General features: G+C 47.6%; 1 protein-coding gene across 16 annotated transcripts in view; it reads right to left on the reverse strand.

Annotated features, from left to right (window-relative positions):
- CACNA1G (calcium voltage-gated channel subunit alpha1 G) overlaps positions 1 to 27866 on the reverse strand; it is a 145250-nt gene that overhangs the window by 51548 nt on the left and 65836 nt on the right. For 7 of the 16 annotated variants that reach the window (XM_033518658.1, XM_033518654.1, XM_033518656.1 and 4 more), the window contains exons 11-19: positions 15046 to 15197; positions 14326 to 14511; positions 13098 to 13212; positions 12226 to 12381; positions 8037 to 8105; positions 7101 to 7127; positions 5175 to 5268; positions 4453 to 4640; positions 3886 to 4332 (exon numbers count right to left, since the gene is read on the reverse strand). In XM_033518658.1, the coding sequence (XP_033374549.1) occupies positions 3886 to 4332; positions 4453 to 4640; positions 5175 to 5268; positions 7101 to 7127; positions 8037 to 8105; positions 12226 to 12381; positions 13098 to 13212; positions 14326 to 14511; positions 15046 to 15197 (1434 nt within the window). The remainder of the gene's footprint in view (positions 1 to 3885; positions 4333 to 4452; positions 4641 to 5174; positions 5269 to 7100; positions 7128 to 8036; positions 8106 to 12225; positions 12382 to 13097; positions 13213 to 14325; positions 14512 to 15045; positions 15198 to 27866) is intronic. The other 9 variants (XM_033518661.1, XM_033518655.1, XM_033518659.1 and 6 more) reach the window with 3 other exon arrangements.

Raw genomic sequence — 27866 nt, forward strand, 5'->3', positions numbered from 1 at the left:
CCCTGCTCCTTCAGCCATCCATCCTTCCTTCAACTTCTACACACACAGACCATGCACCATACACCAGTGGGGTTTTGGTTGTCTTGGATGTTCTCACATCCCTTTTCCAGCTTCAGGCAAGGAGTCAGAACTTCTTCCTTCTCTCCAAACTATATTTAATAGAGCATGCATCCTTGGGGTTGCATTAGCTCTTCAAGCAGCCTGGTTAGTCAAATTACTAACAGATTTTACAAAGGTAAATAAATGGATAAAAATCAGGAGTCTGCTCAAAGCTGTGACTTTTTGATTGCTACCCTAGCCTCTGGACATGGAATAATAGCTACAACTCAGTCCAGTTCATCTTGTGAGCTGGAAGGTTTCCAGAAGTATCTATTATTCAAAGCAGTTCTGGTATTTATCAAGGGGATTTGTAGTGAATGGTAATACGTCAGCAGCACAGAATGCTTCTTTATATTCCTTTTGTTCAATTTTAATGCCAAAGATATTTTGGGGTTTGGCTAATTGTTGCAGCTTGCAGTTCATGGGCTAAATCAAATAACAAAGCCAAAAAGTGATCTTCCATCATGTCTCTATTCAGTGGGTTACAGTAAGGGTGAGCACCAGGGCTGAACTGGGGATGCAGTCTGGCTGCTCAAAGGAGGCAGAAGTACATCCCCAGAAACCTAAACTCAGAGGAATTACTCCATATTTCCACCAGTGGAACAGCAGAGTTCAGTTAATTTGAGCCAAAGGTAAGGTGTTTGTGTTTTTGAGATAAAGCTCAAGTGTTTCCAGCCTCAGCCCCATCCAAGGCTTTCCCAGCGAGGTCCAGACCAGCTCCAAGCTGAAAATGAGGCTGATTGCTGCTCAAACCTGCATCATGTTCCAACTGATATCAGTTATGAGGCTGAAATCACATCTATTTGTTCATAAACCACACCTGCACAGGATGAATAAAGATGTGGGGGGAGAAGAAAACCAATCTTTAATTCAGTTGCCGGTGACTTGGACAAATCTCCCTGGGTAAGCCCATCCAAATCCCTCACCGAAGGCAGCAGGAGCCAGGACGTGGGAAGGTGCTGGGTGCTAACAGGCAGCAGTGGGAATGGAGCCCCTCAATCCCACAGCAATCAGAGCTGCTGATAAATAACTAGGGTTTAAATTATTATTTTTAGGAATTTCAGATATTAATGCACTTCTGAGGGTAGGATGAAGGCAGTGGGCAATAAAAGATGACTGATGCACTCCTCAGAGTAAGGGAGAGGCTTAGATTTATACAAGATTTATTATGAGGATGGGGGAACTGCTGAAAAATGCTCTGTGAGCAGCAGAGGACCTCCAGGCAAGCTGGAAGCTGCACAGAGGCACTCAGGACTCAATTATTTAATTTTAATATGCAACAGGGACAGGCTGAGAGGGTTTGTGAGTGGCTGGACCACAAGCCACAGAGAAAAAGTGGAATATGCAAGGGGAAAGGGGCTGCAATAGTAAAATGCAGTGAGGTTTTGGGGAGGGGAGGGGACATATTGGTTGCATATTCAATATTTCCCTTTCTTCCTGTTATGACCACTGAGCAATTTGGGTAGAAAGTGCCCAAAAGTGTCTAAAATCCAGCAGTTGGAAACAACAAAGACCTGGCAGCAGATCCCTGCTGCCAATCACAGCCATGTGTACCCAAGAAAGCTGTGGATCACTCTCTCTGTGAGAGACTCCTTGTCTGCAGTAATGCAATAAAGAACAGATTTCAGCCCCCCTGGCTTCCTGGTTCTGGAGAAAGAAGCTGTCAGGGGCCAGATTCTGGCCCCTCAGAAGGATGGAAATTCAGAATAAACTCATTGAAGGCAGCAGAGCTGCACTAATATAGGGGTAGCCTGGGAAATCCAGATGAAGACTTTGCTCTTCCTTTAATTTCTGCACAGAGACAATCAAATCCAGGCAGCAAGGAGGGATGCAAAGCTTTGATGCAGAACAGCATATTTAGGATTACTTTGATCTGAGTAATAGGCAAATTCTTCTCTTCTTTTGTTGATGGGGAGTTTTGTATTTAATTTTTTTCCATTTAAAATGCAGTTTTTTTCTTCCTCCTGACTGTTTAATTTAGGAGCAAATATTCCCCCCAAATGTGAGGAGTGGAGCCCTGCAATCTGGGGGCTCATTTTGCTAATCTAAGCAATATTTTTCTGTCCATCTGGTTTAGTGATTTGCAGTGGAGACATATTTCAGAGCATGGGGAAAGGCACCAGCCAGCTGCACATATCCCAGCTGTGGCTATCCCATGGGCTGGGACAATTTATTTCCCCTATTCTGCCAATTCTTCCCCTTGGCATTTGCTTCTGACCATTCCATGGGAGGGTATTGAGGTGATTACACTCTCCATGGCCTCAGTACACAGAGGATGATGTTTGGTTTATGCTAAAAGCAGATGATAAAAATTAAAAAATCTGATTCAACAGTTCATTGTCAGCACTGGCTGGGAGAGGAGGGACACATCACACCACACCCAGCACAAGGGGGACTGCTGGCTTTTGATCCTGGGGGGGAAAAAGGGACTGGTGGGATGGTTGGATCAGGTGAGCTGGAAAAGTAGCAGATGTTGGAGCATGAGAAAAAAAATCCCTAGCTAGCAATAAAGAGCATGGTCTCTTCAACACTTTTAATAGGGGGGATTTTTTAAAAAAATAATTACTGCTCCTTTTCTTAAAAATTCAATTTATTTTATGGAAGTTAAAAAGAAGTTAAGACAATGAGTAAAAATCCCAGGCTGAGGATCCATGCTGGAGATGTAATGGGATAATGGCTTTTTGCAAAGGCCAGCAACTCTCCTTCTCCTCCTGTAAGGAACAGAGGACTCTGGAGTCAATGCCACCTTTTGCAACCCTTCACATGATCCCAATTCCATTTTCATTAAATAAACTCAGTGAAAAAGAGTAAAATCATGTCCACAATCTGCAGCTTTCCTGTTCTCAGAACAGCCCCTGCTTACTATCACATCTCTACCCAAACCTCATCTGCTCCCCTAAGAGAAACACATGATGACACATCAGAACATCACACTTTTAAATCTGGGAACAAGGTACAATCAAACAAAGAGATAATCTGGAAAGAGCAGGAAACACTCCAAAACTTGCCCCAGTGCACACATGACAGCCGGAACTGCGACACCCTCATGCCCAGCTCAAGCCCCACTCTGCCAGTCATGCAAACAACTTTGGAAAAGCAGCCAGATTCCCTTTTTTCCCCTTTAAGATACAAACATCCATGTGAAACAAGGACCAGGAACCCTCATCCCTTCCCTACACTTGCAGTCCTTTCAGCTTCTATTTCCTAAATGACACTTTTCAGGTCTGTGAAAGAGACACTCATCAGTGAAATGCCTCTTCAGATATAAATTAATGCAGAGCCTCTGAAATTACCATCATCTCCATGGGATTAATTCTACCATGGGAATGGGGGACCAAGCCATGCTTTCCTTTTCCTATAAAAGTTTTCTGCTGCTGGTATGGGGGCAGAAAACTGAATAACAATTGTAAAGCAAGGAGACTTGCTTGTTTTGCTTTAGAAAGAAACAACATACACAAAAAAAACAAACAAAACAAAGAAACAACAAAAAAAACCACTCCAGAAAAGCATATATTTCCAATAGTGATCACTCTGCATGATTTAGTGGAACCTGGGCAGTTTTGCCCTGATGTCTCCATCATGAGCCATCTGATACTGCACTGTAATACTTGGATACCAATCCCATTTCTGAGAGCAGCCACTGCCTAGAGACCTTCTGGGTGACTGGTCTGGTGGTGATGGTGAAACATAATCCCTTTTGCACCCACTTGTGCACTCCTGAGACCGTGACAAGTTTTGTTTGGATAAGTCATGAAGCCCAAAACGAGCACGCGGTGCTTTCCTTACCATGTTGCCTTCATCATCGCCGTCATCCCCATCCTGGTGGGGCTCATCCAGGTGGAGCTGGCGCAGCAGCAGACCCGGGGAGCTCCTGCCATTGCAGTCCTGGTGCTCAGAGACAGACGTCCTGGTGCTGTGCATGCTGCTGGTGCGGTGCAGGGAAGGCACCTGCAAAGTATCCTGCAGGTCAAAGGACCCTTTTGTTTCCAGCGACTCCATGCGGTGAGGCAAAGAGCCATTGAAGCTGCCGGCCCGGCTGGAGTGCTCCTCATCCGAGCTGTCCCCTTCCTCCGAGCTCTCGTTGCCTTCCCCCGACAGGAGCGACCGGCGCTCGCCGCTCTGCCCCCGGCGCTTGAGGCTGGGGGCCCGGCCGATGCTGTTCCAGCTGGAGCGGCGGCTGTTCCAGGAGCTGCTGGCACGCCAGGGGCTGTGCGGGGAGCTGCGGGTGCTGGGCTGTGGGAAGGACAGGGACAGGGACAGCATCAGATCTGTGTCACCCGCCCCAGGCCGGCGGATGGACGGACAGCCCCCAGGGACGGGCTGAACACCCGCGGGGGAAGGTGATGCAAGTACCGGGGACTTGAGCTCGTAGGTGGCCACGGGCTCCGTGGAGACACCGCTGGCCCGGCGGGACTCGTAGCCCTGCGCCCCATCCCCGAACACGGCGTTCTTCGGCATGGGCATGGGCGTAGCGGCCGTGTGGATGATGAGCGGCGGCGTCAGACTCGTCTTCAGCTCCGGGTGGTCGCTCAAGGCCATCACTGGAAGACACGAATGGGGTTTAGGGGGAACACCCCGAGGGGGAACACCCACAGCCTGCTCATGGCCAGGCACAGCCACTGTGCAGGTAGGGTTCTGCTCTGAGCGTCAGGGAGATGTGGGCCAAAAAGCCCCTCTGGAGAATTGGGTCATCAAACAGGAATGGAACCAGGTGTCAATGGGATCAGAGAACACCCGAAAATGTCACCTGCTGCCCTTCAACCTCCAATCACCACCCACTGGCTCCAACCCTGGGAATTTCCTGCCTGCTCCCTCCATCGCCCTTCTCCAAACTCCTCCAGCAGAGACAGCCCCAGACCTGGGGCTTGATGGGGAAATTAACAGTTTGAATGCAATCATGTCTCTCCCTGCCTGCATCCCACAGTCCCACCCCAAACCTGCTTCAAAGTCAAGCATGACACAACTGGGACTACAGCATTCCCTCTAGGAGGGTTTTTTTTCCTTTCCGACACACTGTTTTCACAGCTAAGCAAGGTTTCTGTGGAAGGGTCTGTCTTCCCAGGGTTATTACTCACAGGCTGGATTTGACAAGTTTTTCTTAAGTTCTCCCTCCTCTTCCAGGCTGCGGGGGAAGAGATCCCCCTCGGAATCAGACTTGGAAGCATCACCCTGGAGCAAAACAGAAGGCTTCAGCAAGGAGGCTGAGGGGCCACAGTGCATGAACAGCCCTCTGCAAATATGGATTCCCGTGTCCAACACCACACCTTACAGATCCACTGAACTTTGTACCACGATGCAACATCATCTTCCACAAAATGACGCATGCACAGGTTTATACCACAGACTAATTAACCTCCTACCAGGAAGACGGATTGCCTCTGTCTCCAAACACGGTCCCAGAAAGGGATCAGGAGAAAAAACCAAACTCTGGCTTAATTTTTGCTGCTGGAATTGCATACGTGGCAGATGTTAGGGAAGGACTGATATTGGTGATCAATTTGGGGACAAAGGATGATCCTACTCTCTCTGAATTAATACACCTAAAACTGGCTGAGGGTGGCTCTTTTTAGTGATGCTTTGATGGAGCAATCCAGGGTTCAGAAAGGGCACAACAGACCCCGAATTTCCAATGTGACAAACGTGACGTGTCCATGGATGCTGCATCAGCACAGAGGGGATCCAGGTGGCAGAACCCAACATCCACTGCCACGAGGAACCCTTTCCCTCCCAGCTACCACACACAAGAGAAGCAAGAGTTTTGGAGATTTACACTGGATCATTTGAGGAGTTTAAATTCTGCTGTATCATTTTGAAGGTCAGTGGTTGAGCGAGGCCTGCCTGCTCAGGCAGAGGAAGATGATGTTGACCATTGTTCTCTGTGTGGTGCCTGGGTTCTTGCTCGGTTTTGTGGCACAGACCCTGATTCTGTCCATTGGCACTGCAGAAAGGCGCTTAGGGTGTGGTATAGTCAGGATACACCTAAGAGGGGCAGAGGTGCTCGCCAGAACCATCGATACCCATCCAAAAAGAGGAGGATTCATGGCTGAAACCACTGCTCTGGCAAAGGGCACCAAGCCCTGTCACAATGGAGAAGAGGTAGGAAAGGGGGAAAGATGCTGGGATGGGAGAAGCCAAGCAGATCCTCACTTTAGCAGTGAGAGCCCAGGAGCCCCAGAAAACCCCACCAAGGCTAAGCTGCTTCTGCAGGAGCCCTGGCCAGCACTGCTGAGGTTTGGTGCTAGGGTACTCATTGACTGTAAAATCTCAGGACCCCAGCATGGGACAGGAGGAAGAGATTAATCCAACACAGATCAGTGCCCCACACCTCATTATTGTGCAAAATCCCAGAGGGATGAGCCCCAATACTCCCCCCCACCTATTTAGTGTGGGGTTACTAAACTATTAAAGCTATTTTTTTGCAGGCAGGCTGGATAGTCAGAGATATTTTTAAGGCAAAAGAGAGTGTGATGTGAAGTGTTGACTCAAAATTTCCCCTCCTGAGGATCCAGGACTTCTGTGCTTTTCAGGGAAGCTCCTGCAGCACGCAGTCTGAGAAGTTCAGGAATGCACCTTACAAGGGAGAGCAGTAAAGTCAGGCTGGCCTGAGCTTTCCTGGAGTCAGACCCAATCTCTGTGTGAGCAGGGCCTCCAGCTGGCTCCAGGTACACTCCCCACAGAGGCTCCCAGCTCAGCCTGTCAGCGGGCCTGCCAGGAATTACTCATTCTCCCTAATGGGTTACTAAAAAGAAATAAATACTGGGAAGAATTTTACGTGATTTGTATTCCTGGAGTGCTCTTCAACAGCCCTAAGGAAGTTTTAAGGGGGCACAAAGAGACGTGTGCCGAGAGGGGAGAGCAGAGCTATGTGGGAACTTCCCACCCCCTTCCCCAGCACCAAACCCCATGTCTGGAGGGCAGTGAGCATCCCCTCCCAAACACCACGTGCCAGACTCAGGACGGTGCAGGCAAACATCTCGTAGCCGCTGCTGCTGCCCCGTTACCTGTTCTTGTACTCCCAGTTTGCCTTTCTGGATAGAAAAGGGGTTATGAGAGAACAGGGAGTTAAAATCCTTTTGGGAAATGAGAGTATGCCAAGCTGGACCAGGCAGTACAGTGACTAAACCAGCGTGTACCAAAAGGGACTGACACACTGGGATATGAGGGGAAAGGGCTTTTGGGCTAAGGGAAAAGCCAGGCTTCTTGGAAAGGACAGAAAGGGAAGTGAGTGGTAAAGAGAGAGATGAGTTTGGCAGAAGGGTGAGGTTTGTGCTGTGCTTCGGAGATCCACGGCTTCTTCAGACCTGAACGGGACAATTTCACATCCTGTCATGTGGCATCGTGCCAGCAGTCTCAGCATTCCCACCAGCCTTTCTGGGACATGCCACAGGGTAACTGCTGCTGTCCTACCCTGCCTTGCAGAGCACAGGACTCCCACACACACATCAACACACACACACCTATCAAAACAGGTTTGATTCCAGGTCCCTTCACTCCTGGGCATCCTCCCCTGCCTGCATGAGGGAGCCTTGGCAGGTGTGCCCTGCAATCAGCATCACCATCCACAGCCCCAGGGGGGTCCCTGGGACAGGACTGTGCCTTGGAGAGGCTGTGACAGCCCCTCGGGGAGCCTTCTCCAAGGCAGGCATCCAGAACAGGGTCAGCAAGTGCTGCTGGCTGGAGCCACATCATCCACTTCGAAGCACCCACCTTAATTTAGCTGGGTCCCTCAAAGAAGGAAGGGACTTAAAATCAGGGCTGACTCAACAATGAGGGTGACAAAAAAAAGAAAAAGAAAGAAAAACCAAAAAAACCACTTCCAAAACACCCAAATAGACCTGAAAAGAATGACAGCTACTACGATGAGAACAGCACCACAGTGTGTGACCAGGCACCATGAGAGAGACAAGCACAGTGGTGGTGGGATGTGCTGTACGTACCCCCGACGAGTTGACAGGCAGCTGAATACAGCTTAACTGCCCACTCGCTTCTTCTCGCTTGGAGATCTCCTGAAGGAGAAATGTGGGGAGGGAAGAGGGAGGAAGGGGAAGGTGGGGTTCAATTTTCAGTTTCAAAAGCAGGACTGAGTGGGGAATCAAAAAACACAGGAGAAGAGGCAGGGAAGCAGAGGGGAAGGGGGAGGAGGGCAGTGTGTGGCCAGGCACTGGATCCATTCCACTCACAGGGAGAAAGTGGGAGATCTCAGGTAGAAAGAAGCCCTTTGAAGGAACCAGCCTTACACTCTTTAAATTAAGTGTTTCGAACAGAGCTTGCTTCAGCTCCTAAGTGATAATTGTGCTAATGAAACACCAGCTAATTATTGAAAACATGGATTTTTTTTTTCAGCTGTATAATAGCATCTTTATTTATTACACCTTCATTATGCAGCAATGGAGGCTTTTAATGAATGTTTGATTAACACAATATCAGTGCTCTTGCAGGCGAAGTACCAATTTAAGGAGAGACACAGTCTGCTGTGAGTTCAGACCCCTGCTCAGCCCTTTTAGTGGAGACACCCATTTAAATCAGCAGTTTATACAAGGGGTCTGCAGCCAGAGCAGCACAGCCCTGTACTTTTTTGTCACACCCATGACCCCAACATTTTACAGCACCAGAAGTCAGCCTTTCCCTGCCCACTTGGAAAACAGACATCATTTTTCACCTTGTGTTTCTCCTTGCTCAGGGGTGGCTCTCCCAATATTCCTCAGCATTTTTCAGCAGTGTGGCAGTGCCTGGTCCTGTCCCATCAGGAGGTTCCATGCTGCAGCAGCAGGGCACAGATTATCCCACCAGCTGACTTTCTTGCCTACAGGGCAATGGATCTTTCCTCTGGTCGCTAAATGGTTACAAAACTCATCCCAGCCTAGGCCGGGATGAAGAGTTTAAGGACTGGCCAGCAGTGTGATGGATGCTTAAAGTCTTTGCTTGTAACAGAGAGAGAGATGGAAAAGCCATCAAAAGGGAAAAGATGGAAACTTTTCCTTTCACAAGGAAAATCCCACTGAAGCCAATGGGCAAGGGATGCAAGAAAAACACCATCCAAAATTCCCCCTGCAGGAGGACGGACTGTTCCCTCCAGTGAAAGCCCAGAAGAAATTAAACATCCATATATTCCCCAAGGATGTTACCTCTAGAGAGCAGGCAGTGTCCTGCAGAGGAAAGGAGAAAGGCTGGAGGACCTGAGGTGCCAGGGAGGGAGCAGGGCACAAAGGAGGGGAAGGATCAAACCCATGAGTGAGGATAGATGGGGACAACAGGACACAAACTGGGAGGATTACCAATGGAAGAATACACCTTGGAGATAACACTACTGGAGATTACCACAGGAGAGGAGTTTTATGCCTGACAAAGAGGAGTCATTCCTTGCTTCAGAGAGAAGTCTCCAAGGCAGGCACCTGAGTGGTCCAGCAGCAATTTCCAATTAGCAGCTCAATCAAATGGAGTCCCCTGCTCACCTTCCCCACACCAACACCAGGGTCCAATTCAACCAGAGAATGTGCAGTCAAAAATAACCTCGTGGTAATAAGTCCTGCCTGTGGCTTTTGCATGAGAGAAGCTGGTTACCATATCAAATGAAAAAATGGGGAAAAAACCTCCACCTCAATCCTACAAAATATATTGCTCTGTATTTAAAGTTTGGAAGAGGCCCTTTTAGTTTTTCAGCTGCTTATAGTCATCTTCTGCCTGGCAACTGGGGCTTCAAAGCCATTCACTAATATTAATGAGATGCTTGTGGATTGAGGAAAGGCACTCAAGGACCAGGGAGATAAAGGCAGCAGCCCCAGGATTGTGTTTCAGCCCAGAAATCTGAAGGAGAATGGAAAAAAAAAAAAAAAACAAACCAACAAACTCGACTCAGTAGAGTCAAATGCAGACATGGGCAGTGGATGCCAGGGTTTGTTTACAGCAAGAGATGATCTCTCTATTAATTCTGCTTAGGAGAGGATCCTGTCTGTGCTGGCTTGCAAAAACCAGAGTGTGATCTGTTCACAAAGCTACACAGCAGCAAAGCTGAATAAACATAAACCAGCAAGGCCAGACCTGGGGGCTGACCTCCAGAGACATTTGCTCCCAGTCTGCTGCAGGAAACCTGGGTTGAGCCAAGGGATCTCTTGGTGCCATTGCACCTTACTGGAAGAATGGAGAGAACTCAGAATAACAAGGATGTGGAAGGAAGATTATGATGGAAAAGCTATCATCCAAGGCTGAGATATAAAATAGCAGTATAATCAGAGGCACAAATTATAGAAATTTGGTGTGAGTTTGTTAAAATTGTCATGGCTGAACAGGACTGACAACCTGGGTTTGGTCTTCAGGGTCTCCACTGGTTTCTGGTCCCTGTGCTCACCTCAATACTGGCAAAAGCATCACTGGCTTCAGTCTGTCCCAGTGCTGTCCCAGATCCGAGGTTCCTCCCTGATTTACACAGCACTTAAAGCACATTTCAGCTTACACAGATATCCTGGGCTGGCCTGGACCAGCCCAGCACTGCCCTGGCAGAGGAGACGTGGGGGCAGTCCTGCTGCAGAAAACAGCCAAGAGCAAATTGGAGGAGTGTCACAGGCACTTCCCTGACTGCAGGGGAGCCATACCCTCAAGGACATAATTACTGGAATAAAACCACAACACATTAAGCCAGGACATGACTTTACAGGGAGCTGCACCGCAGCACAAGGCAAGGGATAATTTGCTGCCCAGGAAGAGGCACACTGCATGGTAAACCAGGCTGAGCCAAGGAGCAGAGGAGCCAGCCTCCCTTAAGGGCCAGGGGCTGGCAAATGGGCTGCTGCATTTAAAGGCTGTCCCCTTTTCTCTGCATAAGTGGGTGCCCCAGGTGATCTCCTGTGCTGGTGACCTTCAAAGATCAATTTGCTAGATTGAACAAAGGTTGGGTTTCGAAGCTGCCACCAGGAGCAGACAAGCAGCTTTGTACCTCTTCTCACTCAGGCAAGGGAACATTTTTGCTATTTGAGAGAACTGGTCAAAGGAACATTTTGCTCTTCAAGACAACCCAGCAGTGATTGTCCCTTTGGCTGAATGGTGGGGGGGGGGCATTTACAGACAGAAACAGCTACAACAATAACAATTAAAAAAGAAAAGCACCAACATGGAGAGAGAGACGATACCAACAAAAAATTTCTTCTTGCTATGTCCTGGTATGACTCTATTAACTCCAAACTTGCAAAAACAGTAATGATAATCAAACCAGTTCTGTTCATAGGGTGCCAGGATATTATAATACACATGCAACAAATCTTAAATAATATTTATTCACCCCACAATGCTTTAAAAGATCAGAGATAGTGTATAGATGCACAGCCATACAAGCAGATCCCAGTGAGGAGTTTCAGGTTGTATTTACCTCTCCAACCAACCCCCCAGGTGGGGTGTAAGGGTCCCCTCCCCTTATGGGTGTTCTTGAACAGCTGGAAAACTTTTGCCAGGAGTGGGTGGGCATCACAGGTCCCCCAGTCTGAGGGGGACTAGGTGACATGCACACCCACTCCAAGCTGGACAGCTGGATTGGGAGTAGGATGGAAAAAAAGGTTGAGCTCAAGCACCTCGTGCCCCCTCAAAGCCTCCAGCAATGCAGGATGTCTCATGGAAGCTCCCATTACAGGGAAGGAGATGGCAGAGACCAGAAATCATGTACTTTAAAATACACAGAGCATTGCAGGGCTGGGAACTGGTACAGCTCCATTAATGCATATAATGAAAAAAGATAATCGTGTCACTAATCTCTTACCAGCCTGTGTAAGTTTTCAGGAGGGGCCTTTAATCTGGATGACAAACATGGTGAAAACTGTTTCAAAGAGACTGTCATAGCAGCAATCCCATCCACAGTGCCTGACTCACCCCTCGATTCCCACTCCTGCATTAATGTTAACAATGCTTTTCATTTAAGCCCTTCATTTAGAGGGCTTGCTGTATTAAATTGCACCATGGCTACGGAAACAAAAAAAAAAAAGAAGGGAAAAAATATAAGAAGATGACCTAATATTTTACCCCACTTTTTTTTCCCGTACCACTTCTGTCAAGGTATTGGTGTCCACCTCAGAAATCAGATTCCAGGATCTGGAGGCCCTAAAACTTGAGAAGAAAGCCAAGGCATGAACATGAGGACATTACCTCTGTCTGGAAACCCTCTACCAGGATGGCCACCAGCAGATTAAAGAGAACGTAATTCCCAAATGTCATGAGAGCGATGAAGTAGAGAGCTGCCCACGAGGAGGTGGAGGCCATGCCATTGTAAAGGACCTTGTTCCAGTCTTCCTGGGTCAAAATCTGCAGAGGAAAGGTATTCAGACTATGGAGATACTGGAGGTATTCAGACTATGGAGATACTGGAGGATAGATAGAATGCTGGGTGTCCACACTGTGGATAGGCCAGACAAGCATCCTGCTTTTAGGGTACATCCACTGTAGATGTAAGCACAAGAGGATAAATCCCTTCTGAGCAGAGGAGAGGACCAGAGTGCCTGTGGTTCCCAACCACCAGCAAAGACCCTGTGCAAACTGCCCTGTCCCCCATGTCCAAGGACAGCCATAAGGGAGGGTAACATCACACTGGTCAGACCTTTCCTTTGGTCAGCCAGAATGATTTAAAGTCCTTTACAGATCCCAGGGTTACAGGGCCCAGAGCTGCTATAACAAAAACCTGCACATACCAGCTATAAACCAGATTCCATTGTTTGTCGAAACACCACTACAAATGGTCCTGATCTCCTCCTTTCCACCCTTTCCCTCTGCATTTACTTTCACCCACCCAGTCCATACCCTGCAAACACAAGAGCCTCCTGCCTTGGCAGCCCTTCCTCACCAGGGTTCTGATTTAGTCTGGAAAACAGTCTGAAAGCCTCCATAAACCTGCACTTGTGATTTTGGGTCATCTTCTTTCCACAGCATGGAGCTTGACTGAGCTCTGTCAGATGCATTGGAAACCAACCCTGGTCTTTGCAGTCACAAAAAGCCCACCAGTTGTGGCATTTTCCACTTTGTACCTGGAAAACAGTGACGATGGCCCAGAGCAAGGAGTCAAAGTTCTTCCTGTCGGGCAGAGTGTCACCATCCCGCTCCGAAGCGAACTTACAGCCAAAGAGGTGCATGCCCAGGATGCTGCAAGTGATAGGAAACAGGGGCTCAACAATGGGACCACCACACAAATCAGTAATCAAACTGCAGGGTGACTGTCTCCTGATTTCACCTGGGCAATTCCTTTTTATGTTGTTTTTTCTTTTAAAAGATGGATTCTTTGTTCACTGAAAAACATGCCTTGAGATCACGCAAATCAGTTGTGAATCTAGGTCAAATCTGTCAAGGAGTTTCAACCAAAAAGTATGTCTGCTCCTTATTTTTCTTCTGCTTTGTTTTTTGTAAGTCAAAACATTGTCTTTCAACATTTTCTAAACAAAATGTTTTGACTTTCTGTTTTGCAATGACACATTTTCAGCAAAATATGCTTCAACTGAATTAGGAAGACAAAAAGGATTTCTGTGAACTGCCTGAATAAGATATATCAGGGGACTTGAAACAGCTTTTTCAATTTTGACAGAAGAACAGAATACCTTTCATTAAGGATAGATACTAAAAGAGTAATCTGCTTTTCCCTGCTCTCTGCTAGTAACCTGAATAATCAAATTATTTACAGCTCTACTGAGTACCACAGCAGCAAATGGCACTTTTGGAGTCTCACTGGAAGAAGGGACATTATCCCCTGGAAGAGACTGACTCTCTTCAGCCTTCCCAGTGCCTGCATTGCTCAAACACTGCAGTTGGCTGTAGAAGAAGGTTCTTCTCAAAATCTAGACCAAAATCTAAAAATACAGGGCTACGCCAACCCTGTTTCTAACATTTCTACTTGTCTGAAGACAAGGCCATGAAAAAGCACAAGTACCACCATGTCTGACATTTCTTTAGGAACATCATCCTCTACTTGGCAGTATTTTTAGCACCAGGCTTACCAGTTGGTAAGTAATGGGATTGCGGTCTTGGGGTGATGTCAAGGAATCAGCCAGCCTGAAAGATTTCCTTTCTAAACCATTTTGCAAAGACAAACATCTCATTTGGCTAAGTGAGAGAATTTAGGGCAATAAACCACAGCCAGCAATGCTGTTTCTGGGACCATTCAGCTCAGCCACGTCCTGGTATGGACTCTGTCCTCATCCCACCACGGGATGCCATCTAAAAACCCAGAGCAAGCTCAGGACAGGGAGAACTGGAAACACTCACCTAAAGATGAAAATGAAGAGCATCAGCAACATGCAGAAGGTGGCCACGTTGTCCATGGTCTTCATGAGGACAACGAGCTGGCGCTGCAGGGCTGGCATGAAGCGGACCAGCTTCAACACCCGCATGAGACGAAAGGTGCGCAGGACGGAGAGGCCCCCGCCCTGCTGGCCCACAATCTCCCACACGCTGAGGAGGACAAAAAATGTCAATGCAAGATGACAGGACAAAGCCTAATTGCAAAGGCCTGGAGGAGAGGCAGCGAAGGGAAGGTGAAATTCAGAGAGAAGAGAGATGGAAAGTTGGCAGAGATGCACTGCCAATGCCTGCGGTGATCTGGACTCTGTCCAGGCTTGCAAAGAGCAGAGGACCACTTGAGTGTCAAAAATACGCCTGGAAATCAGTGACTGCAGCTCCAGGGGCAATTATAGCCTTTGCATGTGCCAAAAAAACAAGAGATATTTAATCAGGCACTGGTTGGGCCATTTGGATCCCAGACTGTCCCAGGACATTGGGACTGATAGCTTTCTGCTTCGTCCTCTCTCTAAAATGACCATAAAATAATCCCAAGGTATGTATTAGCAATCATGCCTAAGTGCATTAATTACAGAGAGAAGTTTAAAGTGTCACAGGAAGGTATTTATGCCAAATCTCCATTGCTTTCTGTTTAATTAAACAGCCAAATGAGGAGAAACACACATAAAGAAAGCTCAAGGTTTGTACCTAATCACCACAATGATCCCATCAAAGATGTTGTATGGATTCTTAATGTAGCCAAAAGGACCATAAACAAGGACTTTCAACAGCATCTCCAGGGCAAAGAGGCTTGTGAAGACAATGTTGCTGATCTCCAGGGCATTGGTAAGTTCCTCTGGCTGGGGAAAGAGGAAGAAATTGAGAAAACAAACAGCCAGCTCCATATCCAAAAAATCCCATGGAAACACAACAAGCCCCAGTACTGCAAGTGTGAGAGTACCCATGCTAATGATGTGGTGAGAAAACAGCAATAGCTCACTCAAAGTCCAGGAGATGGAATGAAAATACTTTCAGAGTGTTTAAGGTTTAGAAGTCCATTGTAAATCCAGCAGGTAAATTTGGACATCAGAGCTTTAGTACCACCTCAGGAGATTTAGGCAGAAGTGGCATGTTCTGAGGCTTAATGCTTTTACATCCCCCACATTGATTCTCCTTACGCAGAAGGGAAAGTCAGACCATTTTCTCACATAAATATCCCTTTAGGGCCTGTCTTTTTATTCAGTACCTCATCAAAAGATTTGAGCTAAGATTTTTCAAAAGCAGAGATCTGAGGTGATATAACCAGAATGGCTCCAAAAAAAATCTCATTACTCAAAAAAAAAAATCTCATTATCAGGCAGTGCCAAATCTGCAACTGAGGAAGTGCCTGATCCTGGCATTCCAGACAGGCAATCTGAAAATAGAGATATGAAAAAACCCCAAAAACTTAACAAACGGACCCTTGGTAGTCTCAGACCTAAATTAATACTTTTTATGGTTTTTTAGCATGTTTCACAGAGGGTTTCCAACAATGCAGGTGCTTCTCTTTCCCTGACAGGTGGGTGGGCATTACTGGAAAACATATGGCAGAAGACAAAACCCGGTGGCTTTGATCTGTGTGGGATCAGTCAACAGCAAAGACAGAATCCACACATCAGATACCTTCTCCCCATTTAACCCTCACACATGGCTGCATGTTTCTGCTGAAAGGCTTCATTAAAATCAGGAGCTGACATCCTGCTGGCCGATGGCAGTGGGGTCACAGCAGTGCTGAGGTGGCGCAGGGCAATGGGCTGACAGCTCACTGAACACCTCACACACAGTGGCTGTGAGGTTCCCCTGGGGCAGTTTGGCTCTGGCTGGTCTAAATCCCCACTTGTAACCAACCATGTGGCTTTAGATGCCTGGGCCATAACCATGGTGGGTTATGGCCAGATGTGCAAGCTCACAGCAGCCACGCTACGAGCAGAAGACAATGTGCAACTCATGCAGCTGACTGCACCTTCCACTTACATGAATCACATTCATGACTGGCCAAAAACTTCCTGTGACAGACCACCAGCTGCTACACCACATCACAGCCTGAAAGGTTTGACTTGAGGTGACCCAGCCCCAGCACCGTGGCAAGCACGAGAGTGGAGACCTCAGGGGCAGGGTCAACACTTGGTCAAGCGTTCTTCAGAGCCACAAAAAACTACAGTGAGCAAGGGGTTTATAGATACATGCTGGCAAAAAACTCAGATAAATCAATGCAGGCATTCAAATCTTTGTTTCCAAGTGTTGAACTACCCAGGCCCAACCTCTGAAGCTCAAGTTCCTCCAACCTGGCTTGAGGGTAGATAGGAATCCAAACTGGTATGATGTTATCTCAGCGTGGTAGTGAATCCCTGAGAATCTATTCTCACATAGGTAGGAGCTTGTGATCACACAGCATAGCAAAGGAGGAAACAGCAGCATTTAAAAGAAAATGCAAAAAAAAAGGGAAAAAGAAGAGGGTTGAACACAACTTATACCTCAAACATCCTTGCTGAAGAACAGATCCCTTGGCTAGAGCTTGCCAAACTCACCACACACTGCCCAGACCACCCGCTCACTGATCTACAACTGAAATACAAATGCTGCAGCTCCCAATATTAAATTCAGCCATGGTTTAATGCTGTAATACCTATGGGAACACTCAGACACAGGGTAATAAATAGGCCAGGAACTTATATGTCAAGCTGCACCTCAGGACAATTTGAAATAGCTACAATTCTACATTACTCACACAAAAATGCCAACTCATTCATGAGTGCCTCAGTGCCGAGGCAGGCTGTGCCGTTATCAGTACCGCAGTGATAGGGCTGGAAAGGAGATGTGTTCCTGGAAGCTTTCCTTCTCATCCATCAGTGCCACTAACCTGGACCCTGAAGGCTGATTTCCACCCTCTGTTCCCCCTCTGCAGTGGCACTGTCAGATCTAACTGGCCCTGCAGGCACAAACCAGTTAAACCCCTTGCCAAACATCTCCAGCAGTCACAACATCCCTTCCTCGTGGGGGCTGACATGGAAAATCCAACAGCCCTGGAAGGGATGACATGTTAAGAGCATGGATTAATGAAACTTTGGACTTCACAGGCACTTTCTGGTCAGAGATATTGTTGGAATGTGCAAATCCAGTTGGGATGTGCTGTCAGGGTGATGTGGGGAGGCAGAGTGGGAGCAGCACTTACATTGCAACCCTCCCAGGAGCCCTGCAACACACTGGAGAGGCTGTGACCCCCCTGGGCCATGAAATTTCCCTCCCAGACCACCCAACTCAGGAGATATCCAACACCCAAATAGCCCTGGCACTGGCTTGTGAGGGCCATGGGTCAGCCCATGCTGACACAGCAGCAACAAATCCACCTGCCTCCCATTGCTTCACCCCAAAAAAGCTGCCTGCCCCCCTACTCCTCCTCCACACACTCTTTTCCATTTCTCTTGCAGGAAACAGTTTTTAATATCTGAGACACTGGGCAAACATAATAAGAATGAAGAGTGGGGACTGCTGAAACAGAGGTGAGAATTAATATCCAAAAATCTAAGGTAATTGGCCAAACTGGATAGAATGGGAGAAAAGAGAGAAGAGAGGAGAGAGAGAGGAGATCCAGAGCAGCCTGGAGCTCTGCTGGGGTGGGCAAACTGAGCTACTGGAAGCACACCACACTCTGACCTGGCTGAAATTGGCTGAGTTATTTTGCTTTGGGAAACTACACATCCCTAAACAGCTGAGATGGGGCAATGCAAATTACTTGGGGGATTTCATAACCATCTGTGAATAAGGGATCCCCCCAAGACCCTCAGTCCCACTCAGGGGTCCCCAGGGTAGCTCATCATCCCTTTCAAGGGACACAGAGCTGCAGCTGGTCCATGGGGCACCCCTGCCATGAGCACCACTGGGATTTATTTGTACCAAGAGCTGTGATCATGATCCTGCCCCAGGAAATCTCAGCTGGGCAGTGGGGATTCAGACCCTTCCAAGAATGCCAGCTATGGGATTTTTGTTCAGCCACAGATGTATACAGACAATAAGATTTTTTATAAGATGCTTCTACTCTAGAGAAATCACAAGTATGTTTGAGACCTCTTTCCTGAGACTTCATTACAGTACAGCAGGAACATGATTTTTCCTCCCATGGGAACTGAAATTATCATCCCATCCCAAACAAGAATTCAGAATTTCAGACTTGGGAAACTAAAACACAGTGCACAGAATCTTGGAGGTTCTTCCCTCTGTTTCAGTCCCCATTCCTTTATCCCTTTGCTTGGTACTGTAAAGAGTACAAAATTAAAAAACATAAATAAAAGTCAGCTTGAAGAAGAACATGGAACTTTTTATTCCCCAACTGTCCAAGTGGACATTTCAAGCACCTCAGACACCATATCCCAATAAAATTGGGGGTTTTTTGAGGCCAGTTCACTGAAACTGCTCCTCTCCCACAAACAGCTTCAAATGTGATAAACTGCCATTTTCTGACAATAACAATCTAATCAAAACACTATTGACCAGCTCTAGACATGATGTACCTGAGAGAGTCACTCTCTCCTGGCACACAACCAGCTCCATGGATCCCCACTGGGCTGGGAGGAGAAGAGCTGGCAAAATCACTCAGATTTTCTCTCTGAGGGCCACAACACAGCAGCTGTGGGAAGTAGCATCCTTCGACTCAATGATGTATTGTGGGGAAAAATAAACCCCTCAGGACCACCCTAAAAGGGACATTTTTCAAGAAGCAGAAACTGATGTGCAGATATGAACTGGGGATTCTGTGCCTGGGGTTTCTAAGCAGCACAAAGCCTCTGCTCACCACCCCCATTACAGCACAGCTGCCACAGCCTCAGCTTCTCCATTAAAAGATGAGTCTGCTAATTCTCTCATCTGTAGCAGCAGTGCCTAATTAAAAGGAAAGCATCCTATGATTAAACGAGCAACATCCAGAAAGAGCGAGATCCAAGTGTAATTCAACTGTGGTACAAAACACCAGCTCTGCTGATAAGCCCTTGGTAAATACTGAATTTTGTTTCCAGGACATCTTGCCATGCTGGACACACAGATGTGTTGTCCTGGATAAATCATTCCCTGTTAGCCCTCTGTTTGTGTAGTGTCAATTTGTTGATATACCAAACAGCACATTGACAAGTTGTGGCAGCACATGAAATCAGAGCAGACAGAAAATACTGGCATTGGCATTGGGGCAGCAGAGGGTGCAAGCCCTGGGCACCCACCCAGACCTGACCCTCCCTGGCAGGGGGCAAGTGTGGCAGCCAGGAGGGCAAGCTCTCTGCAGCCTGCCTGGAGGATTCAGGTCTGGCACCAAGCAGGGCACTGCCAGCAGGGATGGGAGGAAGCAAGGGAAGATGTCCTCAGAGTGCCTCATGAGGTATCTCAAAGCTGGACCAGCACCTTGCCCCTTTTTCAGCACTCAGAAATAAACTGTAATGCATTTCTTTCTTTTTTCCCCCTATTTTTAAAGCTGAGTAGGAGCTCATGAGTGAGACGTCCGATGGCAGAAGGGACAGGATCCATTTCTATGTGGGCACATGCCACATGTCCCTGCACACAGGGCCACAAGGTGTCTGCTGAGCAAGCAAGGCTGTGGGCACTGAGGAGGGAAGAAAGAGAGGACAGGAGCTGGGGCCATGCAAGCCCTGGGGCCTGTGTTCCCCACTTTCTGGAAAAGAAGCCCTGCTGCTGGATGAAGTGTAACCAAGTGCCCCAGCAGACAGTGCTTACAAGGCTTCCAACTCCTGCCTTCCTCCAGCTGTGACCCATTTAGGGCACAGGGTCTTCATCACCATCATCAGACCTGCACACACTGCCATGGGAATGGCTGGAACAGATCCATCCATCCCACACCCCCCTGACCAGACAATGAGCTCCAGGCTGCTGCCAAGCCTGGCCTTGTCCAGCCCCTGTTGGACCCCCTGGGATGCCAACACAAAAGAACAGAAGCACCCCAGGGTCTTTCCTCTTTATCTTGCTAACAATAAAACAGAAAAACCCACTCTTGTCTTGCCACAGCACAGGGTGAGGGATGGGACAAGCAGCCAGGAGGCAGAACCCTCCTGATCCCAAGGGATATCTTTGGGATATCGCTCTTCCTCCGTGAGTGGATCCAGAAGACCATGAAAACTTCTAAACCACTCAAACTGCTGCAAGAATAAGACCTTTCTGAAATCATTACCATGGCAACTAGGAAAAATAACACAGAAAGAAAATAGCAACCTCAGCTATTTCACAGGAAACACCAGCAACGTTTTACTGACTCATCACTTGCAGATTTCTAATATATATACATAAGAAAGAAAATCAAATGTGTCACACAAAGATAGGATTTTCAACTTGACACTTCCCTGTTAAGATCCTCCCCACCCTCCACGTGGGTGCAGACACATACCAGCTCCACCCCAAAACAGGAGCCAGACCACAAGCCCTGGGACAAAATGCAAGAAATTCTGGCTAACAGAAGCAGCTCTTAATTAACAAAATGAGGTGCCCTTTGTTTGCCCTCTCCCACACTCAGTTCCCCATGACTGATAGCTCATGGCTGTGTCCTCACACAATCCACAAGCCTTCTCCATGCACTGCTCCCATCACATCCATGTTAATCCCCTTGTATCAGTGCACCCACCGAGCCATGACCATCAAAAATACCACTTCAGTAAATAGAGCTCCTATTGGCTCCAGAGCTGCTAGCAACTTTATAAATAGAAACTCAATCCACACATATTTTCAGAAGTGACATTCATTGTCTTTGGGGCTCCTTAAAAGGTATCAAGCTTTAACTAACTCTGCTGTGCCCAGCAGAGCAAACCTGAGTCATGCTTAATCGGGGTCTGATAGGCTTCCTCTATTTGTCCTTTGCCAAACTGGTTAAAAAAAAAACAATTCAGAAAGTAGCAGGATTGCAGCAGGTTTTGCTCTGCCCCTCCTGAGGCTGGAGACATGGAACAGGGCAGCATGCTCACTGCTCAGTGGGCTGGAGGAGAGCTGCTGGGATGTTCAGGATTTATAGGCATTTATTATAAGGAAATGACTTTGACAGACAAGTGAACAAGTCCAGTTACATCCCTTCACTGCATGGGAAAGAAGGATTTCCTTACATGCTGAATAGAGGCTGAATATTTCATGCCACAGCAAGTAATGCTGTGAGAAAGGGAGGAAAGCAGCTTTCACTTTGGAGAAATCAGAGCTGTCTGAGCAGGAGGCATGCCCCTTCCACCACCTCTGCTAATCCCCTTGTCTTGCAGCCAGCCTTCCCCATTCCAATCAACAAGGGTCCCTTCCCACCCCACATTTGCAGAGAGAAGGGGCTGAGCCCTGTGGACGTGGAAGCTCCTGGTGCAAGACCTTCCTCTCCAGCACATCTTTGCTGAGGAACCGTGACAACTGAATTCCCTGCTCCAGACTGCTCATACAGGGCTGAGCCCCCAGCCACCTCCTGTATGCCTTGAGCGTGGGGTGCAAATGAGGGGATCAGCCCCAAATCTGATGAAGAATTTCACTGACCCACCCTGAAAGGACCTTCCACAAACCAAGGCTGCCCAGACCCATAAACAGGGCCTGCAGATCACACCCTCTTCCACCGAGTCCTGCAGCTGGGTTGTCTTTATCACTCTTAGGAGGTACAGCAGATATTCTTGCCTGAACTCTTTATCTCTCTGCTTGAGATTTCTGGATGAATATTATCCCAGAAAATGCAAGAAAAACATGAACCAGCTCATCCCTCTGCCCAGGTTTCGAAGGAGCTTAAGCTGAACAAAAGCTGAATTTCCACTTGGTCACACCTTGTAAGTGCTTGAGATCTAAAGCCCTCTATTTCTGGTTAATCTAAACCAAGTTTGAAACTTATCTCCCCATTAGTACTTGAGAAGGGACCAGGGGGAGGGAGGAAATAAAAAGAGGGAAAGAAAAATGCTGTCATTGTAGGGCTTCTGCACAGTTCTGCTGAACCCAGGTTTCTGATGCTGGTAACATTATCTCTAATGCTGACAGACATCCATGGGGGAAAAGCTGCTTGTTTCCTAACATCAGCAAAAAACCAATTATAACAAAGAGCTGAAATCCAGCAGAGATGAGGGAAAAAGCACTTGGCTCCTGCCCCCACTCCTGCTGGGGACTGAGCAGGGTGGGAATGGGCTCTGCAAGGGCAGGAGTGGCAGCAGGGCAGGATCATGGGTGCCAATAGCATTGGGACAAACTTCTGCCAGGAGAACTGAGGAAAAATATGGGCTGATCCCTGGGAAAACACCACCAACCGGAAGTGCTTACACATGAAAGCGTTTGTGGTGCAAGCTGAGAGTGCTCCAGATGCTCTAGCTGAATTTCCTGGCTCCCACTCAAGGGGAACAACCACAATAATCAAAGAAGGAACAGAAAGAAACGCCTGGCTATCTGCAGAGAGAAGCAATTTTTCATCCACACAGGGGTGAAGCAAGTTTTGAAAGCGCACATCATTTTCCCATTTCACCAAGCTGGAGTCTCTTCTCAATGCTGCCTGAGCAGAGATAACACCAGGGTATGGATGGCAGCTGAAACAACAGCTGTAATGATAGGATCTCAGGCAGCCAGAGTATTTCCAGCCTCTGAACTAAATTAACAGGAAAGAATTGACACTTATGGTTCCCCAACCAGGGAGCTGAAGAAAACTTCAGCAGGTGTCAAGGAGTCTATATAGGCTCATCCCTAAAGCATGCAGAGAACTGATTTATCTGATAAAAAGAATAACATTTCAAGTTGCATGAAATCTCATTTAATTTTCAAATAATTCAGTCCCCAGAACCAGGATAAAGTCTGCTTTGTAGGCACAGCCCATTTTTTAATGAGTAAAAGGACCATGGCATTTTTTAACCCTGGAAGAGCTTCACAAGTGAGTCAATTAAAACATGTGAGTTCACACAAGACCTCATAAACCCTTCAAATCCCCGAGAAGCAGAAGAACCCCCAAGGTCCATAAAAAGAATTACCCCCAATAACAAATAGAGAGCTGATTTTGAAGTTGGTGATCCTAGTGATTAACACCTCTGATGATTTCCATTAGCACTGACTCCTCCAGTCTTCAACAACAAGCCATTAATAAGAGTAATCTCTGTGTAAGCAGGAGCTAATTGAATACAGCAGGTACAAACCCATAGGGCACCTCATTTTCCTGCCGTGGGAGCTCCCCTTGCAGCTGGAGTGTTGAGGAATTAGGCTGATGGTAGCTCCAAGCCCTACACTGGGCAAAGCCAGCAGGCGCTGAGGGAGGGAAAAGCCTCGCTGAGCTGCCAAGGCTTTGATTTCCTGGCTGAGAGCAGCTGGCACACGGCTGGAGAGATGTGGAATAAATAGAGATGTGGGATGTGCACCCAAATGGAAGTGGAGGTACTCTAGGAAGAGAAGACAGTGCATGAATGTGAGGCCTTGTGAGCTCCTGGGAAGAGCCCAGGGAGGATGGAGGTTTTCCAAGTAAAGGCTGTTTCATTGAGGGGTGCACACACCTCTGTACGTGCCCTTCTAAAGCAAAGCCTGATGAATCAGACTCGTACCGGGAAGCATCACATGAGAAATTTCACCACAAAGCTGGTCTGTACCATGCAGTTGGAGTGAGACAGCTGGGGTACAGGGTTAGGGGGTACAGCACCAGTTTGCATCAGTGTGTGATGCAGAGAGCCCCTGCTGCAGCACCAGCTGCTGCCTGGATGTGGGATAGGTCTTTGAGTCCCTGCACTCACAGGAAACAACTCAGAAGAGATGCAAGAGATACTAAAAATATTTTGGATTCCCTTCCTTCCTGACCTAGAGACCTGACACAAATCCATGCCCATTAAAGAAGCCAAAATATGTGTGCCCTGACTGACCTGGCATGGAGCCACAGAGGCTGGAAGGGACACGGTGTTGTCCACAGCTGCCCTATGCTGCCAGACAACACCATGTCTCCCACAGGCTCCTCAGGAGGTGAACGAGCACTGGAGCAAGATCTCCTTTTAGGACATAGGGATGGCCAAAGGAGCAGCCTCCACACACCTGACAAATCTTCAGCTGCCATCCACCAGCAGCAAAATGTTCTACTGGGCTTGAAGCTGGTGGGGATCAGCATGCTCTTGACCACCAAGTCCTGGAAGCAACGCACTTCTCATCCCAAAGATGCCCCTATCTTCTGAGGCAGTGCTCATACAGGGATCCAGACCTTCTACTCTGCAGTCTGCCCAGAACTCTGGACACACAAGCACCCTGAGACACGGGGGGCCAACCTGTCCCATTCTCACTGCTCCATTCCCTTACACCATTTCTCTATAGAACAATCCTGCTTTCCTCCCACATGAAGAAATCAATCAGTGGGTGTCATGACAGCTAATAATTCCCAGTTACCTTCTTCCTGCACATTGAATTCAGGCAGAAGCAGAAGTACATAAATACCATTTGGGTGACTATTATTAGTGCTTGAATCTACAGCCTAATGGTTGCTCCATGGTGTCAGGTTTTCTAACCCTTCACCTCAGCTCTCCATCATCCTGGATACCTAAAAATTTCATGTTCTGTGATGCTGATTAAGATAACCCTCTTATTCTCGAGCCTTGACTGTTTACATAAATAGACACTTTAATGCATTTTGCCAGCAAGGTTTCTTTTGACTCCTTGGCACAGATGGTTAATACTTCCATGCTGCAGCAGCTATTAGATCATGATGTTACCAGTGACAGCTCTACATCCTCTGTACCCTGCTCTTTCTGCTGCAGGATGTACCAGGAATTCAGCTTGAGATCCTGCCATGGGCTTGGGTTGCTCCTGCCTCCTGCAGGAGTTTTCCCACCTTGGCTTGGGGCACTGTGGCTCTGTGGATCCCTACAACACTCTGCTGTAGCTGTGGGTCCTCCACTGGCTGCCCTCATGATGGGGACACGTCAGGCATCCCCTCATCCCATGTCCTTAAAGAACTGCCTCCCATAGATAATGAGCTTTTCTCCTTGGGTACTGTCCCAGAGAGTCATTCACCCTTGTCAACTCTCCAGTTTGCTCTTAAAAATTAACAAAAGGCTCCCCACATGTCTGAACCAATTCTTTTTTCCTTCCTTCAGAGACACCAGGGTTTTGGATCAATCCAGATCCAAGTCCACACAAGACCCAGGCAGGGATTTGAACCCATTGCAGCTTTGGGGAGGCCAGTAAAGGACTCTCCAGTCTCTTTCTTGTTATGTTAACAATGGCAAAACACTGCAGAGACGGCGGCTAAAATTCAAGCGCTATTTAAACAAATGAGTATGTAGGGTATAGTTTGTACAATGCGAGCTCAGACAAGGAAACTCAGAACAGCCAAGAAGCTCAATATGAACCAGATTTTAAAAACAAAAACAAAACCCCAAACTTCCTCAAGGAAGCCCTTGTCAAATTCTTTCCCCTACTGAGGAGTCCAACATCACGCCTCATACTAAAGCCTTTGCTTTTCACTCCAAGAAAGGACTTGTAGGAAAAAAGGGAATATAAAAGTAGCACATTATGGATCAGAGCCTGGCTTGCAGCCAGGGCTGGGGGAAAAGCAGCACAGAAACCCTCTGGTTTAGCAGCACATTTTACTCCTGCTCTATGGCAGAACAACCTTTTGCAAAGCCCCAACTGTTTGAGCCCGCAGTGCTGCAGAGGCTCCGCTTCCCTAAGGCGAATCAGTCAATTGGTTCAACAGTGCATTTAAAATCCCCCTGAGTCTACCTTTAAATCACATTTATATTCCTCTACCCAAAGCTAATAGTTTCTACCTGCATTTTGCTTCATCTCTGTAGATGAACAAGCTATTTAGCAGCCACATTAATAATCCGTGTCAATCTGGTTGTCATTTCCCCGATGGAAAATTTCCCACTGCTGCCCAGCAGCCACAACCAGCACCTCCCACTGCACTGCCTCCCTCCCATGCACCTGGAGTCAGGAGAACAGCAGCACTTAGATCTGGATGGGTGGGGTGAGGAAGAAACACAGAATTACACCCAGTCAGGTGTGCCTACAGCTCAGGCAGGTGCAGGGAGCACATGGAAACAACCTGGTGTTGAGTGAGAAAGTCAGCTCACCTCAGAAGGAGCTTAGAGGAAACCCAGCTCTTGAAACCCCAGCCATGTGATGGTAAAATGTGATCTATGGACAAGAGCTTTGGGTGGAAGAGGAGCTTCATCCAGCAGCCCTGGCCATGGGTGGTCAGTTGAGTGAAGGGTGAATGGAAATAAACAGCAGGAGGTGGGGGCCAGTGTTTCCAACACACTCCCAATGGCCACTCATTTGTGTGTGCCTTCAGAGAACCACTGTCACCTTAAATATCCCAACCTGGCCTACTCTGGTTTTCATATCTGTCAAACAAGGGACTGAAAGATTATTTCAGGTCTCTCCAGGCTGCCTGTCCCAAGGTGAGATGTCAAACCTCCAGAGGAGCAAACTTTGCTCCCTGACTTATGAGGATCTCAGGTCACCAGCTCCTGTCTTGAAGTCCAGGTGGTCCCAGAGCTGCTGAGTCCCACCCAGCATGGCTGGGGGCAGATGGGTGAGCAGAAACCTCTCTCTTCTTGAGTAACCTCCAGCCTGTCCTTCCTCTCAGAGAGGAGCAGCCCCTCTGCCAAGGGGCCACAAGACAATACAAGGTTTTGACATGACACCTTAAAATAGGCCCTTAAAATATTTACTCTGATACAGCCCACTGTGCCCAGGGCAGAATGTGGAAAGCCCAAGAGGTAAATACTGTCTAAATAAGCAGAGAGCTTAATATAGAAAGTCATGGAGTCAAGTACTCTTCAAGCACCCTTACGTCTTTGCAAACATCAGTCAGTAAAGATAAATTTGACATGGTTGATCACTCACACGTTTAGGAAAAGCTCTTCTAAAAGAAAAAAATCACATTTCAGTGTTTATAATCTCTGCAGGAAGGCCTGGTCCAGCATTTTGCCCCTCTAATTCCTGCTCTCATAACTGTCAGATTATGAAATTGCCAACTCTAAACCTTCTGAGGTTACAAAGAAACACCTGTCTGCTCTCTGCTGCCACTTCGAGCAGATGAACTAATAAAAATAAGCTCTGCTATTCCCTCCAAATGCCTGAGAGAAAGGAATCTGGAACAGTAGTAGCTTCAAAATACCATTAAAGAAAGCAACCACCCACAGTGTCTGGAGTCCCCCACGCTTATCAGCTCCCTTCACCCTTGTTACCCGAAAACCACGCAAAAATCTGCCTCTTGTCATCCAGACATTTGCTAGGACTCGCCACTGGCCAGGGCAAAAACCAGAAACCTCCTGCCCCCACTCTTCCCAAGGCAAAGAATGAAGGAGTTGTGTTGTGCTTAGGGTGTTTGACCACGGGAGCTTGCCCAGCCACCCATCTCCAGTGGGGTGGGTGGTGTCCCCAGTTGGGAGCCCTCACCAGCATCTCCCAAAGGTGCTCCAGGTAGAGGGCAACAGGCTTTGACAATCTGCCCCTTGCACAGTCACAGCAAGGACACCGTGGATCTGCTTTCACACTTCAGCCAAGGGAGGAATAAAAGTGTTTATTGGTTTCTG

The sequence above is a fragment of the Parus major genome, chromosome 18 (assembly GCF_001522545.3).
Source record: "Parus major isolate Abel chromosome 18, Parus_major1.1, whole genome shotgun sequence".
NCBI lineage: Eukaryota > Metazoa > Chordata > Aves > Passeriformes > Paridae > Parus > Parus major.